The sequence below is a fragment of the Trichosurus vulpecula genome, chromosome 7 (assembly GCF_011100635.1).
Source record: "Trichosurus vulpecula isolate mTriVul1 chromosome 7, mTriVul1.pri, whole genome shotgun sequence".
Lineage (NCBI taxonomy): Eukaryota > Metazoa > Chordata > Mammalia > Diprotodontia > Phalangeridae > Trichosurus > Trichosurus vulpecula.
The window spans coordinates 262,946,896-262,968,654 of NC_050579.1; the positions used below are offsets into that span (position 1 = coordinate 262,946,896).

At 42.0% G+C, this 21,759-nt stretch overlaps 1 protein-coding gene across 2 annotated transcripts in view; it reads right to left on the reverse strand.

The window, feature by feature from the left end:
* AGFG2 (ArfGAP with FG repeats 2) overlaps window positions 1-20,476 on the reverse strand; it is a 49,982-nt gene extending 29,506 nt beyond the window's left edge. For both annotated transcript variants that reach the window (XM_036768596.1, XM_036768595.1), the window contains exons 1-2: window positions 20,160-20,476; window positions 4,709-4,802 (exon numbers count right to left, since the gene is read on the reverse strand). In XM_036768596.1, the coding sequence (XP_036624491.1) occupies window positions 4,709-4,802; window positions 20,160-20,380 (315 nt within the window). In that variant the 5' untranslated portion in view covers window positions 20,381-20,476. The remainder of the gene's footprint in view (window positions 1-4,708; window positions 4,803-20,159) is intronic.
* Window positions 20,477-21,759: the final 1,283 nt, after the last annotated feature.

Below are 21,759 nucleotides of genomic sequence, written 5' to 3' on the forward strand. Positions count from 1 at the left end.
GCCTCTAATGGTCTCGAGAAGTGTGTGGTTTTGGGGCTAAGAAGAGGCCCTTGTCTTAAGACCCAAGTTCCTCATACTGGCCAACGTGAGGAACACAGACACCACTAACAAGCATCCCACAAACCTTTCGGCCTAGCCGAGGAAGGAGGAGGAATTTACTTTGCAAAAGAAGTTGAATTCAACAAATATTTACTAAGAGTCTACGCATACGGGCAGCTAGGTGATACAGTGAGTAGAGCACTGGCCCTAGAGTCAGGAGAACCTGAGTTCAAATCTGGCCTCAGGCACTTGACACACTTACTAGCTGTGTGACCTTGGGCAAGTCACTAACCCCAACTGCCCTGCCTACCGCCCTCAAAAAAAAAAAAAAGAGTCTATGTATAGAGCACTGTCCTAGGCACAAGAGGAGACACAAAGTCTAGAAATATTTCAGCTTTTTCTGACAATGTACCTATATCACCTCGATTTTTTTTAGTGTTTCAATCTCTTTGGAACTATGCAGCATATCTAATGCAGCAATCTTAAATCTAGAAAAAGATATAGAAAAAGATTCAGGAGAGTTTATGAGTTAGTACTCATTTGCAGTGATTATCTGTCAATGTATTCAGTCTAACAATTTTTTTTTATAATCTTTCTGTATTTTTAAAAAGAGGACTAGAGTGTTAGAAGGGTGACATTTCCTGGCTGTGTCCTGAATAAAGAATCCATCCTTGGTTGGTTCAAGTTCCACAAAAATAATCTCTATAAGAAATCTAGAAAACTCCTCTAGAGCTGGGTCTCAACGCTCTAGTGACAGTTTGGCCAGACCGTTACCCCATTTCCCAGTTTAACAGTTCTGATCTGATCATGGTGTTGGGTACTTGTGAGCAATGGTCAGGTTTTAAGAACCTGGTCCATCAGGACCCAATGGTCAAAAAAGAAAAGCCCAGAAATTTCATGTCACACAAGCATAAACTGTCAATACCTACAACCTGGGGCATCCCGATTAAGTTCCCTGTATAAAGGCAAAACGACGCTCATCTCTAAATGCGTCACCTAATCCCATCCTTCCATTAATAGATGATTTAATAGACTGAGGCCAATAGAAGTTATGTCATTTAGGTGCTTAGTGGTGTTATGGAAAAAAAAATCCTAATAATCAAGCCAATTATGCTCAGGAACAAATGAATCTTTTTAATTCTGCAATTACAAAAGAGAGAGAATGAGGCTGAAATTTAGACATAGACACCTCTTCCCAAAGAGTAAGTTTCATAAAGAGGGTTTTATACTTTACACCAAAAGGGAACAAAATGTTATCAATTAAGACAATTTATGGATTGTAGAAGGGCCAACAAGAGGCCATCTTCAAAGGAAAGGAACATCAAACAAAGGACAGCTGTCTTTACTTCCTGGAACTATTTCACATTCCTGTTATCAGCAAGGTCTGGCAGAGTTAGGACAAAGAACCTCTTAAGCTTAAAAATAACATGTTGAATTCCTACTGTTCAATTGAGAATTGGAGCTTTTTACGTCTTCATCAGTGACAGAGCCAATAGGCAAGTCCTGGTCCCTGGACTCCAAACCTGGTGTGTACTTTCCACTGTACCATATGCTGCTTCCATGGCATAACACTAATTTCCTCAGAATTCAGTTTTATGTATAATGAATTCATTTTCTTTTTTTATTATGAACTTGACAAACATCAGACACGAAGATTTCCATAAATAAAAAACAGAAAAATGATTGTATATGACACTGAGTCTATTACTTACGGCTTGTTTTGTTTTTTTCTTTAAGTACACATTAAATTTAACACAGCAGTCTCAGCACTATCCTGCTCGTCGGAGTCCCCTTCTGAACTTTCTTCGGCTCTCTTCTGAGTATGTTTTAAAATGTCACTCTTTTTCTTTTCTTATTTGGGGGGGGGGAGAGGCAATGAATTAACTTAAAGTAAATGACTTGGATTAGCACTAGGCCCCAGACCTCATAAAGACTTTTCCCCAATCCTTAAAAACAGCCTTCCTTCTGTGCTCAGCCTACATGGAAACACCAAGTGTTTGACAGTTTCTCTACAAGGGCACTCGGACTTACCACCTCTAACGAAGATCGTAGACTATATCATCAATACTCTGTCGGACACACATGAACAAATAACACAATTGTGCCCTAAATCCAGTGAAGAAACAATAAGGAATAGAGGACGGCCTTGCCTCAAAGCCCCAAGGAAAACACGCTCATTCCAATCTGGCTAGAGCCAAGGTATTGGAGTGGCAGGAAGCAGTGTGCTGAATTCCCACCTACAAACTCCTCCAAACAGATCTAGAAAAAGTGGACTGAATCTTGATGAAGAAATCCAGAAAGACCTTTGTCCAGCACAGTTCAGCATAGGGAGGCAAACAAGAAGGCCTTTGAACACTAGGGATGGATTCTGTCTAGAAGCAAGTGGCATGCGCAGCATTCCAATAACCAGAGAGATGTTGTGCATCAGCACAAAAGGAGGTACCTGACCCATACTGGACCACCTGCAGAACCAAAGCTGGCAAAAATGGGAACGGAGGTGAACTAGCAGCTTTGTTGCCTACCCCCCATTTCTGGATCATAGATATAGGGCAGACCAAGAAAAGGACCTTTGTACAAGGGTTGTGTTCCCAGGAAGGGAGGCCCTGGGTACAGTGTATAGAGAAAGAAGGAAGTCAGAAGCCAACAACAGCAGTGTAGCTCAGAACCCAGACTCAGATCAGGGTCTCACTTCAAGCATCTAGACCAGCCTACAGAGGAATAACAAAGGGCAGAAATCCCAGGCAAAAGGGGAGCCTACACTTCAGTCACTCTGAACCAAGAAGGCTTTCCAGCTGGTTGATAGGGGCTAAGTCCAATAGCAATCTATTCTTACACAAAGCCAAAGAAGTCAGGTACCTGCAGAGCTCAGGCCAAGGGAGGTAACAAACAGCTATTACTCTGATCAGACCACTTTGGGAGCAGTGAAAGCCTGCAGGTTCCCCACCGGTCTCTGAGATCCTGGAATAACACACCACTCAATACTTCAAGAAAGCAACAACAGGATAGGCCCAGAAATGTTGCAGAGCTCAACCCTAACATTAAGTCCAAAGTTAAAGAGTGGGTTGAAGAATTAGCAAATAAAAAAAGGGTACACAAGTAAACATCTATATATTATATATATGAAAGGATAGGTGGAGAGGAAGCAGCTGACACTAGAACCAAACTCTTAACTGAAGTCTTCAAAATAAGGAATACACACACACACACACACACACACACACACACACACACACACACAGAGTTGAGTCCAGAATCACAGTTCACTCAACATGGAAATAGAAGGGAAAGGGGAGAATGGGATGAAGGAATTAGAGGGAGGGAAGATTAAGAAAGGGATTAGTCTTAAGCAAAACAAAGTCTAATGAAGTCCTTTGCCTCTTTTTTGTATCCCCAGCACTTGGCACAGTGCCTAGCACATAGTAAGCACTTAATAAATAACTGATTGAGTAGATGTATAAAAATTATTAAAGTTCTTTTTGAGGTGTCAAAGAATAGGAATCAGAAAGGGAGGCCCAGAAATTGAGGAATGAATGCACAAGATATGGTATATAAATGTGATGAAATAGCACTGGGCTGAAGTCTTATCAGTGTAAAAGGAAATCTTGGAATATAATATTCCAAACGGCAAAAGTCTTATAATCAAAAGTAATTTACCATGTCAAAGATGAGAATAATCCTACAGGGAAAAGAACTGACCCTGAACGGAACAGAGCACTTAAAAGCATTTCTGATGAAAAGACCAGAGTTGAGTAGAACTTTTAAAATACAAACACAACAATCCAAATAAACCTAAGTAAATTTATTTCAGCAACAGGAATGAGCTGAATGTTTTCTAATAATTGGGCTACTGGAGAAGAAGAGTACACAAACACAGAAGAAGGGGTAAGAGTAGTGGGTGTGAGATGAATCTCACACTCATCTGAAATGGACAAAGTATTGAACATACACATATGAGTTTGGTGTAGGAATACATATTCAGTGTAGGAAGAGATGGATGGCTGAGTCGGAGGACAACACTAGAGAGGGAATAATCACAGAACCAGGAGGACAATTTGTACAATGACAACATTTTAAAGAAAAATAACTTTGAAAGACCTAAGAACTCCGATCAAATTAATGACTGTGTCTCCAGAAGACCTATAGAGAAGTGATGGACACAAGGTTCAGAGACATAGATTTTTGGATATGGCCACTATTTATTTGTTAGAAGTAGTTTTTTTTTCACCTTTCTTTCAGTTAATTGAAGAGTGAGAGGAGGAAAGGTAAGAGGGGATGAAGGACTAGCGATAGTGACAACAAAAAAACAAGGGCTATTTAATTGTATTAAAAAATACACAGAAGAGAAGAAGGTCTAAAGGAAGCACAGACAAGCAGCGAAGTCTTGAAAGTAACATGCAAATTTTACTCTTTTTTTACTCTGCAAGTAGTTTGAAATGAAGATTCAGTTTCATATAAAATCATCCTTTTGTATTGAGCTATGTGTATGGGAAAGCTTTTTTTTTTGGTGTTTAAATTCATAATAAAAAATTTTTGTCCTCCCCAAAATAGACAAGAAAATTCTAACTGAAAGGAAAAAAAAATATCATAACTTCAGAAACACAGAAACCTTTTATAACATGCTTCAGGCAAAGTCCAGGCCTTCTAATAAAATTTATCTGTGGGAACTCACCTCATTTCCACGAGATTGGAGGAACATCACTTCAGGCTCAGTAAAGGTTGTCATGGAGATGGATTTGACACGGTGAGGGGGATTCAGGCCTCTCCTGTGTGAGGAAAAGCAAGAAAGATATAATGTGATTAATACTGCAGGCTGCTTATAAGGAGAGGAGAGAGAAAAGGTTGAAAAAATTAGTTATGGAAGGAAGAGAGGGAGGAAGACTTGTAAGACTGTTAGTGAGAGCCAGGGAAAGGTATAGAAAAGAATAGCCAAAAACATTTAAGAGTCTGTCACTCTGAACACAGAGACCCTGCTTATCCTTTTTTTTCTGCAGGCTGGCAAATTAACATCTCTAGTGCCCTACCTGTGAGCTATAGAACACTTCTGGGAGCACAGACAACCAACTTCCATTTTTCTCAGTTTGTCTATATAATACTTAAACATCTGAAGACTAAAAGCTGGAGGGTAAAAGCATCTTCCAATGACATTATGGTCATGCTAAAAAGGCCCCAAATAGCTGATTTGGCAACAAACACGAAAACTTAGAGGGCTTTTCTCTACCCTTCCCCAATCTCTACTTTCCCACTCCTCACAGCAGGCAGGTGGTCTTTTGCCAGCCTCCTTCATTACTAGCTCTTACTATGAAGCACTAGGAAACTTATTTTAATCCAGCAAGATCTAAAAGCCTTTACAGGTCTGTAGGAAACTAGACCATGCTTTTAGCTGAGATGCTCATATAACTGCTGTGTGCTGTTTACTCCCTGGGAGTTCAACTATGGTCAAAGAAGTCCTGTGGAGACCACATGGCCGATGGAATGGTATTTTCTTGAGGCCACGAAACCAGTTCTTCTTCTTCTAGGGGGAGGTGCTCTAACAGGAAAGACACAGGAGTTCTCCTCTCACACCCTTCTACCAGTCCTGTTTTAGACATGTTATTCTGATAACATATTAGAACAAAACTACCCCCATGGGGCAAAGAATGGGCCACTACTTTATTTGCCTCTTTCTAGTAAATGAAAATTTTCTTTTTTCTACTCTACCCTTAAAATATTTTAAAGCAGAGAAGTGACTCAGAGAGACAAGGAATAAGTTAGAGAAACAATCTCAGATGACATAATGTAACAAAAAAAAAAAAGGTTTTAAATCTCCTAAAAATTTGGACAAAAATTTGATACTAAAGAACAGACAGAAAAATGCAGATGCCTCCCTTTCCTTACGTAAGAAAAACTCCACATACTGTCAAGCCTGTGTTGATGTGTAACTGAGAAAGACTACTATGATCAATACAATGATCCATGACAATTGCAAAGCACTTGGGATGAAAAATGCTATCTACCTCCAGAGAACTGATAAACTTTGAGTGCAGATAGAAGCACATTGTTTTTTCACTTTTTTTATTTTTCTTGCCCCCTCCCTCCCTTGCAACATGATTAATATGGAAACGTTTTGCACAACTTCTCATGTTGAATGGGTACTGCACTGCTTACCTTCTCAATGGGGGGAGGGGCCTAAGAGGAGAGAATTTAGAACTAAATTTTTTTTTTATTTTTTTTATTTTTTTTTTTTTGGAGGGCAGAAGGCAGGGCAATTGGGGTTAAGTGACTTGCCCAAGGTCACACAGCTAGTAAGTGTGTCAAGTGTCAGGGGCCGGATTTGAACTCAGGTCCTTCTGACTCCAGGGCCAGTGCACTACTCACTGTGCCACCTAGCTGCCCCAGAACTAAATTTTTTTTAAAAAAGATATATAATAAATGCAAAAACCAGACTGTGTTGATGTGTTGGGTTAGCTGGCTAAATCGCACTTCCTTCCCTATGTTTTATTCTTTGTTATAAGGTAAGACTCTCCAGGTGGGGGAGGGAGAACATATTGGGAAATAAAAGTGACATAATAGAAAAATACATAATAGAAAAAAATAAGAAATAGGAAAAACTTGGCCAAATCAAGACTTTAACAAAGAAATTAACTTTAACAGGTCCTGGTTAATGTTTCTAGCAAGACAAAGGGAGGAGGAGAAAAAAATGGATATTTATGTACTTTTCTAAAGCAAGTAACATGAAACAGAGAGTCACGGTTTCATATAAAATCCTGTTTGATTTTCCTGAATCCAAGGGAATCCTGGGAAACTTTATAGTTTCCTAAGTAGAAACTGTAAAATTTCACAAAGACAGGGAGGAGATAGGGACATATACACAGAGGAAAAAAGGTGTCATTGCCAAGTTTAGAAAAATAGCACTATTTATGAATTTAAGTGAAAGCTCTGGGGGTGGAAGAACAGATGACACAAAACAGAGTGAACACCAAAGGGCCAGACAAATAACTGCTTTCTTTCCCGGGATTCTGCCCCAGTGGACAGGTGCTGATTAAGGAGAACAGATCCATGCTTGCTAGTTAGTTACAGCAGTTCAGCTGTGGTGTGGAAATATCCAAAAACTTGTAGCTCAGACTCCAAGAGAAAGATCTCAAACGTACCCAGGAAGGGCAGGAGTCAGCTGAGGAAACTGCTTCCCCAAGAGCACGTAAAGGACACAGAGAAGCCGGGATTCTTCCTTTTCACAATATCTGACCTGCCGCAGAAGCTGAGGCAGCCACACATCGCATTTCAGGAATGCTCTAGTTTCATCCTGTCAGGCCATCTGGTTGCTTCGTTTAGTTGTTCTTAAGTAGCATAGCTCCGAGGGTTTTTTTTTCCTTCCTCTTTTTACCAGGTCTTGTCCCCTCAAGAATGGAAATATTGCTAGACTTGGGGATCTGGAGAAATCTGGATTCAAATCCTGCCTCTGACACTTGCTGACAAGAAAGACATAGAATGGAACTAGTAGAATCTACATTGCCAGATTACTGGTGAACCTTAAACCTTAACGTTGACATGTCATTATTATTATCATTATCCTTATCGTGATTCTTCCTTGTGACCAGACTGAAGCTCAATAGAAATATTCCAAAATTCAACAGAGGCTATATCTTGACCTTATGGCCTAATCTGCTTTTATAACTTCATCCTTTTCCCCAAGGTCCCTTCCTTGTACCCTACCTTGTACCACTCATTTAGCAGCTGACTGCCTACTACATGAGGCTTTGTGCTAGGTGGAAGGACAAATGTATTAAGACTGAGGCTGTCCAGGAGTTTACAAGAAGGCAGCCCTCAGAAGCCAGTTTGAACCAATTAGTATGGCACCATCCAGTAGGCTGTGGTGGCTTGTACAGAATATGCTTCTAATTTGCCATGTGGGGGTGGGGGAGGAGGGGGAGGACAGGAAGCGGGGAAGAGAAATAGAAAGCAGAAAGGCATTTGGGGTTTTCTGGTTTCTTATCATTAACAAACATCACAAAGGGGTTACTGGTATTGACAACATGGGGCTGTCAGAGTTTGGCAGAGCAAGAAAATGTATGTTCTTGCTTAGGGGAAAATCCAGCAAAAAATATCAAAAGTACCACCCATGGCCAGGCATACGCTGGGGTTCTGGAGTGGCAGTGAAGGAAAAGATGACAAGGGGAATAAAGAGTTTAAGTGAGTTTGATCAAACAAGATATGCCTTTGGTGTAAATAAAACAGGAACACAATGTTAGAGAACACAGAGAACACAATGCAGATACATTATGCAGCTCTAAAAATGAGGCCTGGTTAGAAAATCTGCATCCCACAGGAGGCTTAGACAACCTGAATCAGAGGAGTTGTTTCTGAGCCCGTTTTTCCCCACCTCCAGGAGATGTCACAGCTCCTCTCCCAAATGCACTTTCTCTTCCTCCTTGTTAAATGTCTCTTCTCCAGCTCAAGTTCAGGAGCCACCTTCCTCCCCAAAGTCTTCTCTGACCCTCCCCGACAAACTTCTTCCTCCAGGACTGAAGCTCTCGACCATCCTCCCCAAGCATCTACTACCCCCTCACGTTTCCCTAAACGTTTTGCCCGGATCTCTCCTTTGTCTCTCCCACACTCTATCTTGAATTACGTTTAACTGTATACAGCCTCATCCACCCAAGTAAACTAATCTCCAGGAGGACCCCAGGACCCAGTCGTTGCCTTTTCCATCAAAGGCAGAAGACAAATGTTTATTCAATTAAGTTGGTTGGGGAGATAACTGACTCAAGGAAAAGAGCTCCCCAGGACCAGAGAAGAGCAGATGCCCTAACTTTCAGAGAAAGGGAAAAGAAAAGAATCTGAACCAGAGGCCACTGATCTTGACTTCCATGCCTGCTCAAATTCTGAATTAGACAGTTAATGAATACCTAGCAAAGGAAGTGGTGATCACAAAGATCCAATATGGCTTCCTCAAAGACAAGTCGTGCAAAACCAATGTAATTTCCTTTGTTGAGAGAATTATCTGGGGGGAGTGCTATAGATACAGTTTAACCAGATTTTAGCAAAACAATTAATAAAGTGTGTCATACTATTCTTGTGGAAAAGATGACCAAAAAATCAGGACTTGGAAGTAGGCAAACAGTTCGTTTCAAAGAGCAGCTGTTAACAAGAACTAGCATTTATATAGCATTTTATAGGTTTGTAAAACATTTTATAAATATTTTGGCATTTTTAAATTTATTTAAATTTGTATTTAACTAATTTACATTTAATGATGTATTTACATTTAATGTAATAATGTATGTAATTAATTTACAAATATTATTTTATCTTCACAACCTTGGGAAGTAGTTAGCTACCATTATCATCCCCATCTTACAGATGAGGAAATTGCAGCAAACAGTGGTTAAGTAGTAACTTGCCCAGAGTTACACTGCTAGGATCTGAGGCTGGATTTGAACTCAGGTTTTACTGACTCCAGGCCTGCAGCTTGGCAGGAGGGCATTCTTTGGCATCCTGCTCCGGCAGATCTATGTTTGGCCCTGTGATGTTTAATGTGGATAGAGCACGCTCATGAAATCTGAAGATGACAAAACTGGGGGAGGGAGTGGGGGTCATTAGAGCTAAAACAATGACGATTAGCTGAATAAGGACTCAAAGAGCACTAGGCTGAATTTAGTGACAAGGACTGGACTTCACTGGTACAGGTATAGGAAAGTGCCAGGTAAGGAAACTTCCTTTACTTATTCAGGTCACTGACTTCTTTACAACTTATAGTCTTGGAAAGCAGTCTAGAAAAACAAGAGGCTAAATGACTGGCCCAGAGTCACGGCAGCAGTGGTGTCAGAGGCAGGACTTGAACCCAGGTCTTCCTGGCTCCAAGGCCAACACTATCCACCAGGTATGCTATCTCCCTGTGCTAAACTGACCAAGATCAAGTTGAATAGAGATCTGTGAAATTATAAGAACAAGCTATGCCTCAAAGAGAGAGATGAGAATACCTCCCTTCCATTCCTTTGCAGAGGTGGGAGAAAAAGGCCATAGGTAGGAAGCACTGCATCTAATGACAGATTTTTGCATTATATTCCTCTTCCTCTTTTAACAAAATTCTTTGTATAATACATCACTTCAGGGAGGATGAGGGATACAGGGGAGAAATCTAGGCTATGTAAAAGCAAAACATCCACAAAAATCCATTTTGAAAGGCAAATTTAATAGGTATAATTGTAAGGTCTTATATTTGGGTCAAAACAATCAGTCTCACAAGTGGAAAGTGGGGAAAGGCATTTTGTCTGAAAATGATCTGAGAGTTGTAATGGACTACCAGCTTATGAATATGAGTCAGCAGTGCCATATGGAAGCCAAAAAACTAAATTGGTGTTGTGCTCCATTAAGGAAGCCACAGCTTCCAGGAATAAGGGGGTAATAGGCCCAAAGCACTTTGCTCCGGTCAGACCACTTCTGGAGGACTGTATTCCAGTTCTAAACGACAGCTGAAGGACAGTAAGTACCATTGTGATCAGAGGAGGACAACCAAGAGGTTACAGAGCCTTGAGTCTATGTTATAAGGCCAGAGCCAAGAAACTAGGAATATTTAATCTGCAGAAGAGCTTGGCGGGGTGGGGTGGGGGGCCGAAAAACGATAACCATATTCAAGTATTTGAATGGAAGAGAGCCTAGACGTGTTCTGTTTAGTCCCAGAGAGCAGAACCCGGAACCAGGTGGAAGCTGCAAAGAGGAAAGAAAATTTAAGTTTGATGTCAGGGAAAATTTCCTTACAAGTAGAACTACCCCAAAGTAGCTGCTTTGGGAGGTGAAAGGTTCCTCCTCCTTGGAGGTCTTCATGCAGAGACTGCATGAACAACCAGTCAGGTACATTATTTTAAGGACTGCTATTACAATGTGGGTTCCTCACATGACAATTTCTGTTTCTATACCTTTACATAGGATGTCCCCCATGCCTGGAATGCCCTCCCCTTCTTATCACTGCCTCTTAGAATCTCTATAATTTCCAACAAAGCGACCACCCCAACTGCTATCGCTTCCCCACTGAACATATATACTTACTTATATATATATAGTCTGATAGACTATAAGCTCCTGGAGGAAAAGAAGAGTTTCATTTTTGCCTCTGTATCCCCCACACCTAGCATGGTGCCTAACACACAATAAATGTTTTATGGGTTAGACTAGATGACCAACAAGGTCCTTTTCAAATCTAAATTCTATGATTTTGTCATCCAAAAGGATGGATGTCAGTCCCTGGCTTCATACTAAGCAAGGCCAGTTTCACCAGTTCCCTATCTTCCCCAACATAACTATCACCTAAGTTTCTCCTTAATGAAGTAGAGACTGGCTGAGGCATGTTGTTAAATGTTGGAGTCAGATGACCTAGGGTCAAATCCTGCCTCTGACATTCACTACCTGTATGACCAGAGCAAGTCAACTAACTTCATATACTGGGACTGAACTAGGTGGTTTCTGAGGTTCCTTCTAGCTCTAGGATCTTAAGTCCCTGGTATCTCAGCTCATAACTGAGCTATTCTTTCTGACAGGAAGGGGATATGAAGCAATAGACACACCGAGGATCACTGAGACAAGAAGCTCAGTTCATTTAATCTACCCCCCAAAGCAATGATGAATTCCCCGTTACCAGGGCAGTCCGGCCCGTCCTAAAGCTGGATTAGGTAATTCTTCCTTACATAGCACTGAAACTTGCCTTTCTCTAACTCCCACTCACTAGCTCTGGTTTTGCACCCCCAAAGGTCAAGCAAAGTTGAAATCCTTCTCACATCTAATAACCCCATCTTCTCTTCTCCATGCTAAACAACTCTAGCTCCTTCAACAGATCCTTCCAGAGCATGGTTTGAATTACTTACACTATCCTTATGCTGCTCCAGCATGCCAAGATCCTTTCTAAATATGATGTGCCACCTTTCCAGAACTGGATGAACTTATCAAAGATCATGGAAAACCAGCCTAGATAGCAACAAAGTAGATAGTATCTGAAAGGAGAAGCAGCACTGGGCTATAGTCAAGATGATCTGAATTCAAATCCCACCTCTAACAATTATTAGCTGTGTGACCCTGGGTGAGTCACTTAACCTCTCTGTCTCAGTTTCCTCAACTGTAAAATAGGGATAAAAATAGCACCCACCTCCCAGGGTTGTTTTGATGATCAAAAATGAGTTATCTATAATACTCAGCATAGTGCCTGGCACCTAGTAGGTGCTTAATAAATACTTGTTCCCTTACTCTTATTCCAGCTCAGCCACATTCCCTCTACCTCAGATGCAATGCTACATTGCATCTGAATTACCTAGCTGATAATATAACCTTATATTTGAGGACCTCTTACTTAATCTAGTATATAAATACATATCTGCACTAGCTTTAAGTCTATGAAAGGTGCCCTTCAGTCATGGAAATTGTTTTCATGGACTTTTAGGGAAATATCACATACTTCCTGTCTTAGCCACTCCTCTCCCCCAATGTCAGCCTGTCCATATTTTACTTCTACCTTGACTAATAAAATGCGTTCAACCTGCTCAGTCAGTGAGATAAAGAGGCTGCACCTGGTCGACAATGGAAAAAGCCAGATTTACCCAATCCAATTCTTTCATTTGTGCCAGATTTGTAGCACTGATACTCTTTGTCTTTGGACACTTGTACTCCGATTGCTTCTGGGAAAAGGGAGGATCACTTTAGACTCAATCTCGGAGTTGGAAAGGGTTATACTGACAGGGTTGCAGCTAAACTAGGCCAATACCTTTAAACTATGAATCTCTACTATATACATGTTGCTTTTCTTTTTAAATGTATAATACAGGTAATATTTAAAGCTGTCCAGCTTTTACGTAGTTCTTTCTGGCCTTTTGTGCATTTAAAAAAAAATGTTACAATGGCCTTTTCTTTTTTCTTTCTTCTTTTGGCCACCTTCTCCCTAACCCTCCTCCCAGCCCAATACTCCCAACTTGAAAAAGGGGAAAAAAAAAAAAACCAACACAAATCCTTGTAACCAACATGCAGAGTCCAGCAAAATCAATTCCCATGTTGGCCATGTCCGAAAATGTATGAGTCTGACTCTGCATCGTGGGTTTATCCATCATGTGTTAAATAGTGTATAGCACCATTTTGCTTCCAAACAATTGTATAGAAAGAATCCAGTTTCCACCCTAGTTTTGATTCAATGCTATTTAATCCTCTAGAAAACATATTCTTTTTAACCTTTCCTCTCTGCCCTCCTCTCCCCCCCACTTTTAGTCACATCTTTCAAACAAATTTTAAAATAAATTTTTATTGATCTTTCTGGTTTTTCTACATCACCATAACTTCCCCCGGTATCCTTTCCTTATGACTCCCAGAGATCCATCCCATATAATAAATAGTATTTTTAAAGACAAAAAAAAAAGGAGGGGAAAAAACCCATAACTGATCAATACATCAAAAAAGTCTGAAAACATACATACACAATATACATTTGTGGATCTCCCGCCTCTGCAAACCCCTATTGCTTTCTTACATAAATTCATACTGAATAATCTAATAAAAAGCTATTTATCACACAGAAAAGCAGGATAATGTGCTGAGGGAGGAACGGGATCAAACAGAACCACAAAGTTCCCTTCAATCATGCCAGCTAAGATGCATGGAAAATGCTCAATTATTAATAACTGCTTTAGTGCTTATATAATAAGTGCTTTAGCCAAGATTTTCCTTATATTGGGCAGATTATAATTTGATGTAAGGAAAAAACTCCCAACAAATGGAGCTACCCAAATGTGAACTGAATGAATTGCTTCTGGAAATGTTGGGTTTCCCAGCATCGACAGTCTTCAAGAAGAGGCTGAAAAGTGGGAAAGAGTTCAGAGAGAGAGGATTGGAAATATCGCTGAGAAGATTTAAAAGAGAGATTATTGGTAAGGTAAAGGTTGTATTAAGATGGCCTTTGAGGTTTCTTCCAGGTGTTAAATTCTAAGAACCAAATTATCATTACTAGTGTTGAAGGAAATAGCAAGAGAAAAACATATGGACAGAGGTCCAAAAAATGTGGGACTTGCCTACGATTTTAAACACAACCTGGTGGTAGCTAGCTTCAGAAACCAAGTCCAGACCTCCCCTGATCACAACCCACTGTCTGACTCTGGAAGGGCAAATTCATGAGTGAGTTGAAAAGGGACTGCTACCCCAGACATCCCCCATGTGCATTAACTAGTCCATAACTATTTATAGCCTTGCAGAGATGCTTTAAGCTCAGAAAGGTTATATAATTTGCCCATAGTCACACAGCTAGAACGTGTCAGAGGTGAGATTTGAACCCAAGTATTCCTGACTCCAAGTCCAACAATCTATCCAATATACAAAGGCTGCATTTCTAGAAACTAGTGAATTAGTAAATGATAAGGGTAAGGCATCACTGCCCTCAGATGTACCTGGTTGAGTGAGGCAGGCAAAAACATATTTTTTCCTTTGCTCTAATCACAAGCCATTAGATAGCAGAGTTAAGGAAACTGAGGAGTCAAGGAGAGAAACCCATACCTATCCTCCCCGGAGATAAGTCCATCCTCCTTCCCCCACCACAGAGGGAGATGCTACCAGAACAAGAGGAAAAAAGGGAGTCAGCCTCCTGGATTCCATTTAACTCTAACATTCTATGATCCTATTGAGACAACTCAGGCCCCACTACCAACAAATACCTTACTTTTACATGGAGCATTGCTTACCTCATCACAGGCCTCAGGGGCAGATCCATTCTATAATGGGACTGCTAGAAAAGTAACCTCTGCCAAAATATTTACTAGGGGGACAAAAATGGAATCTACATCTAGAACATTGAAATTAGATTTGCAGAGCAGGGCTGGGGAGAAAAAGAATTAAAAAGGAGGTCAGATTCCAGACTGACAACTGTGTCAACATTCTCATAAATTTAGAAACAGCCAACACCAGCAACTTCCCTCTCTGGTAACTACCAAAAACAGCACAGTGGAGAGCGCTGGGTATGGGGCCAGTCAGACCTGAATTCAAATTTGACCTCGGACACTTAACAGCTATGTGACGCTGGGGCAAGTCACTCAACGTCTTTTTGCCTTAGTTTCCTCAGCTGGGAAATGGGGTAATAAGAGAATACTTCCCAGGGTTGTTCTGAGAATAAAAATAAGATAATATTTGTTAAAAGTGTTAATTAAGCACAGTGCCTGGTACAGAGTAGGTACTACATAAAAATGTTTATTCTCGGGGCAGCTAGGAGGTGCAGTGAGTAGAGCACCGGCCCTGGAGTCAGAAGGACCTGAATTCAAATATGACCCCAGACACTGGGCTCACTAGCTGTGTGACCTTGGGCAAGTCACTTCCCCCCCCCCAAAAAAAAATGTTTATTCTCTCCCCTCCGTCCCTACGTTATACTACCACCTCAACCTTATGAAAACCACAGCTGAAAAAACATTTCCCATCGGGAAAAAAACAAAGTTGGTGTTCAAAGGAACTTCTCAAAAATCCAGATATACTTTATCACATCTCCCCCCTCAAAGCTCTCGGGAAATTGTTTTGGGACCTCCCCATTGGAAAGATGACTTTACCAGGGATGCCGATCCAACCCCCCTTTTCTGCTGGAAGTCTTGGTGACGCTGCTCTTTACCCAACATTCTGTATCCCTGAGAAGGACTGACAGGTTTTTCAATTCAGGCACAATGAAACACAATGGCTGTTAAAAGCAAAACCAGACTCATTTATTCCCTTCCCTGAACAATGGTGTGCTTACAGGCAGTGACTCAGCCAGGCACCTTAAAGTGTTTGTATTATTCTCACTCAGACATCCTCCCAATTTTTCCCACCCCATATTCCACTTTTCTTCAATGGCTGCCTTCCCAGCACAAGATCCCAGTTCAGAGATTGACAAGAAGGGTCAAAAAATATGTGAACTGATTTTAATTGACATGCGCGTGCTGCCACTTTAGTTCCTCTGTCTGTAAATATGAATTGGCCTAACTTTCTTTTCTTTTTTTTTAATTTTCCCCCAGTTACATATAAAAACAATTTTTAACATTTGCTTTTAAAACTCTGGGTTCCAAATTCTCTCCCTTCTTCCCTCCCCACCTCACATCCCTCAGTGAGAAGGCAAGCAATTCAACATAAGTTATACATGTGTATTCATTGGCATAACTTTCAATCAACATCTCCTATACAGCAAGTCACCTGTCTCCCAACTATACAGAACTAGAACTTGGTACACCCCCTTTAAAAAGCTATGAACTCATTCTATTGCAGGCTAAAAGGGTAAGATTTAGCCTCAGAGTTGGCCTTGCCCCAGAGCGCTCACAGCCCCTTCCTCAGGTTCCCCCCATGTTTCTCTCCCTTCCAATCTCAAGGGCTCAGGTTTCCCCTGTGTAGTAAAAGTATAACTAACTCTACACTCAGCACCAAGAGTCAAGTGATTCTTCCTGAAGCAATCACTAATGAGCCCTTTTTCCAACAATCAAACCATCCCTCCCCGCAAAATCTATCACCTCTGGAAAATTCTTTATAGAAAATGCTTTCCTCCATCTTCTCTAAAACCAAAACTAGAGGCAGTAGTCCCACTTAGTTCTCTTAAAACTAAGTTCCTAGGAAGCAAGGACCAATGCTCTTCGTTCTGGATAGTGCCTAGTCAGCTAGAGTTGTTCTCAATATTAAACAAGTCAGGACCTAGTACATTCTGCACAAAACCATTCCTCCTTATCCAGCCGGGACCATGACGAAGGTAAGTCCAAAGGGAAGCTAACAGTGGCCACCGGGAGGAGACACAATTTTCACTGTCATACGAAAAGCGAACTTCCTACAAAGTAAATGTTTTTTGGTTTGTTTTTTTTTAAAGTGTGTCCCAGATTATGTTCCCCTCCCTCTAACTCATTTGAGGACTATTCATCCAAGGACAGTTACCCAAGCTAGGCCCTCCAGGCAATTCTTACCACACATTATGAATTGTTTGTTTTTATGGCATTTGATGTGGCCACAGGCCAGGATCTGGAAACATTACTTATAGGATATAGCAGAACAAAAACCATAAAGGTGATGACAAAGCCAGGACTTCTTATTTACCATAACTTTTTTTTTTAAAGGAAATTACAGTCAACCATAGAAACAAGTCAACTCACTGCTTTCCTTATGTTTTCTTTCCAAGATTCCTAGGGCAACTAACCAATCAATTTTGTCACTCCTTCCATTTTTTTTCCTACCCTGTATCTTACAGCCAGGATTTCTTTCCCTTCCTATTTCCTTTGTCCTAAAAACAATTTCCAAACTTCGCTTCTAGTCCAGGGGTGGGGAACCTACGGCCTTTGACTGAATCCAGATTTGTTCTGTGAAGTCTGGATTCAATCAAAGGGCTGAACTTGAGGACCACATGTGACCTCAAGGCCAAAGGTCCCCCCACTCCTGTTCTAGTCAGTCAATCAACTATCATTTATTAAGAACTATGTGTCAGGCTAAATGCTGGGGATACAAAGAAAGGCAAAAGACAGTTCCTATTCTCAAGAGGTTCACATTCTAATGGGGGAAACAATACGCGAACAACTGCGGACAAACAAGCTATATACAGGACAAAGTGGGAGCAGTCTCAGAGGGAAGGCGTTAGGGTTCAGGTAGACTGAGAAAGGTTTCTTGCAGAAGATGAATCGTTAGCTGAGACCTGAAGGGAAACTGAGTTCCAAATATGGGGGACAGCCAGTACAAATGCATGAACTCAGGAGAAGGGAGTGTTGAGCGCACGGAATGTTCCTGGACTGTCCAACCAAAACCCCCATCACGTCAGTACTCTATCCTATTCTTATCCCTACTCGCAAAACACCCACAGCCTCTGCAATAATACTGCATGAACCACAACAGACTCACAAAATACCTATTCACTATGGAAGGGGGTAGGTTTGATAAAGAAGGAAATAATTTTCCATGAAAAATAATCTGCTCTCAGAAGACCTGGATCCTTCCCATAAACGCAAAAAAATTCACACAACAAATATAGTAAACAGTGACTCAACAATAAAAAAGTTGATAGACTTCTCTGTTATCTTATTTCTCCCCAGCAGGGAGAAAAAGAATGTCCTCTTCAGCATACTGGGGACAAGGAAAAGAGAAATAAGGCCCTATATTTAAAAAACGAAACACACTAGATAACAGTCAGAGTAAATCACTGTCCAACTCAAACAAACCAAGGACCTTGCAATTAAAATCCAGCAGTCTAACTTCAGTCATGCTTTCTGCCACCTGGCCAGGGTATGACACTAAAGACAAGTGGTACCACCGAAGCATTTTAATATGAATTTGGGATGGGACCTGCTTGGTGGTTCAAGATCTCTTGGTCCGTGACTCTGGTCAGCTTGGGGGTATAAATTATTCCACTTTGGGTGAGCATTCCTAAACTTCCACACCTTTTACTTTCCCTTCAAAGAATCAAAGGGAAACTTCAGTTACTTGAGACCTCACTGATAGCTGACTGCATTAGCAGGGTTGGGAGAATTCCCTTAATGGTACTTTCTTCTCAGCAGCACTCCTGAGAGATAAGGACTGGCACCCAAGTAAAAGAATATGATTCTTCAACTGCCATGATGCCAACCTGCATAAAGAAGCATATCTTAGACGGGTTTCTAAATGTCTGCATCCAGGGAAGGGCATGAGCCAGAAAGGGTAAAAGTACTGTTTTTACACAGCTAGAGGGTTACTTTTCCTCCATGTGAGGAAGAGAACCTTTCCTGGAATTAGGGCTCTTTTGCTCCTTGCTGAATATTCTATTTATTAATCAGTGAGCATTTCACTCCAGGCCCTGACTTTTCTTCCTTTCCAATTCTGGATTCCAAATCTCAGTCCTATCCAGGGTCCTGGTACTTCATTTTACTACAGGGCTTCTTCTATTTCACCTCCCTTCTTCCCTTTTTGTCCCACTTCCCCTGCGTCTCTTTTCCCTAACGGGATGGCTTCCTCTCATATTCCTATCTCACTCAGGTCTCTACTCTGTCAAGGGCCAAGATCACTATCCCATTTTTTAAAAAGATAAATGTGTATTGGTATATTTTGTTCATATATAAACATGTGTGTACATGTGTGTATACATACACACATACAAACACATATCCTTCCCTCCTCCCCCTCCTAAACAGCGTCCCTGAATAACAGAAAGGAAGGGGAAAACTAGCCAACAAATTTTTTTAAAAGTCTGACAGTTTATGCAGTGTTCCACACCCACGGTCCCTCACTTCAGCAAAGAAGGCATGGAGATGCTTTCTTATCTCTTCTTTTGAGGCCAAGCTTGTTCATTATTATTTCACAGCATTCAATTCTATCATTTTGTTTCTGTTGCTTTTTCCATTTACACAGTTGTAGACACAGTGTGTTTTCCTGGTTGTTTTCTTCATTTTGCATCCGTTCATGTAAGTCTTCCCATGCTTCTCTTTGTCATATTCATTTTTTACAGCTGTAATCTTTCATTTCATTCACTTATGACAACTATTTTAGCTATTCCCCAATAGATGGGCAGCTACTCCATTTCCAGGTCTTTGCTATTATGCATAGTAAAAAAGCACTGCTATAAGCATAGCCGGGGTCTTTCTTTTTAATCATTGAACTCCTTGGGGTCAAAATAATTACTGGGATTTAGAGAGTAGAGTATTTCAAAAGTTTATGTTGTCAGTTAATGGTACTTAAGAGCGGGATTTCTGGATCAAAGGGTACGGGCATTTTAGTCACTTTTTAAGCATAATTCCCAATTGCTTTCCAGAATGGCTGGACCAATTCACACTTCCAGCAACAGCTCATTAATGGTCCACAATTGCTCCAAGATTGAGTATTCGATAACCCAGTCCTGACAGTCTCCCACCCCTTGAAACAAATTCCCTTGAAAAGAGGCTCCTCGCCCTCAGGTCACCTCTCCAGACTAACCAAAGGCTGTTCTTCACACAGGGAAATTCCCCCTAATAGTTATTGGTCGGCAAACATCACTCCGTTCATTCACTCAGTTCCCCCTTCTTTCCTCTCCCTGGGCCGCACTCCTCTCTTCTCTGGATCTCTCATTCACCCCAAAGCTCCTCATCTCCGCCCCCAGGATACCCCACGACGGTCTCTTCTTCCTCCAAAAGCCCCCTCCCTCCCGGATCTCCCAGCAAACAGGCCTGCAGCCCCTCGGCAACTGAAAGACTCACAGGAGACCAGAGCAGGAGGTGCAGACAAAGCTGCCCACGGTGATATCCACGTATGTGACCCCGCGCTGGGCACACTCGAAACAGTGGCGGTTTCCGGCCTGGCTGCTGCCACCCAGCTCCCGCACCCGGCGACACCACACCTCCGAAGCCGCCTCCGCCTCCGCTTTCCCGGCACCGTCGCCGCCGCCAGGGCCCGGGCCCTTCTTCGCAGCCATCATCATCGCTTTTCCCCCACCCCCCTGCCCCTCTTCAGCCGGCTCTCCTCAGACGCCAGCACTGACACCTTGTCTGCTCCTGGGCACTCTCCTCACCCACGGATCCGGCAACCAAAACCCGCCCGCGCAGGCGCTGCAGCTACTCAACGTCTTCCTCTCCTACTCCCCCCAGGCTGTGATTGGACAGCCTCTTTACCTCGCCTCCCTCACTGGTCCGATTATAAGGAAGCCGCGGGGTATAGCGACTCATCTAGCTACACCTAGCCCCGCCCCTTCCCACCTCGTGACCCCCAGGATTTCCGATTGGTCTGCGGGAGAAAACGGACCTTGACACTTTTCCTTGGCCCCGCCCTTTCTCCCGGAAATCCAGCCCTCGAGCTCTGATTGGTGGCGTGTTTCTCCTCTCTCATTTCTATTGTCAATTGCCCGGGGGCCGACTCCAGCTAGGTTCTTTCTGTGATGCTTTAGGTTAGGGAAGAGGCAAAAATCCGGGCGGGATAACGAACTTTCGTGCCAGTGCGCGCAATTTGCGCCCTTGCTACCCGCTATTTCCGCTCTTCCTAGTAATTTTAGCACCTGCCAAAATAGGAACCTCTTCACCAATCATCGAATAGCTCCAGGTGACTAGTTGTGTCCTCTTTCAGTTAAGCGGCGAGGTTGACCTCAGTGACACTTTAAGAAGGCTGCACCATGTAGTGGGAAGAGCCCAGGACCGGAAGGCAGGATACCCGGCTTCTAGTCTTGGCGCAACCTCTAATGTGCTGTGTCAACCAGTCAACAAACATTTACTTAGCGGCCTACTGTGATAAAGTATCGCAGTGGCCCTGTGATAAGCGCTGGGGTTACAAAGAAAGGCAAAGAACAGTGTGTGCTCTCAAGGAGCTTACTGAGGGAAGGGACACAACATGCAAACAAATGTATGCAAAGCAAGCCAAATACAGAATAAATAGGAAATCATTAACAAAGGGAAGATATTGGAATTAAGAGTGGTTGGGGAAGGGTTCTTGTAGGAGGTGGGATTTTAGTTGGGACTTAAATGAAGCGGGGGGGGGGGGGGGGGGGCGGGGGGGGGCGGTCAGTAGTTGGAGAGAAGGAGGAGCATTCTTAGGGTGAGAGAGAGAGCCAGACAGAATGGCCAGAGCCACGAAATGAAGTGTATTGTTTGTTGAACGGCCAGGAGGCCAGTGTCACTGGATGGAGGAGTTGGGAAGTTAAGGTATAAGAAAACTGTAAACCTGGGAAGGGACTAGGTCATAAAGGTCTTTGAATGCCAAAAAGCATTTTGTATTTGCCTCTGGAATTTTTGTTTGTCAAGTATTTAGCAGTCTAATGAGGGAGACAGCGTGCAAAAAACTATGTATAAACAAGCTATCTATGAGATAAAT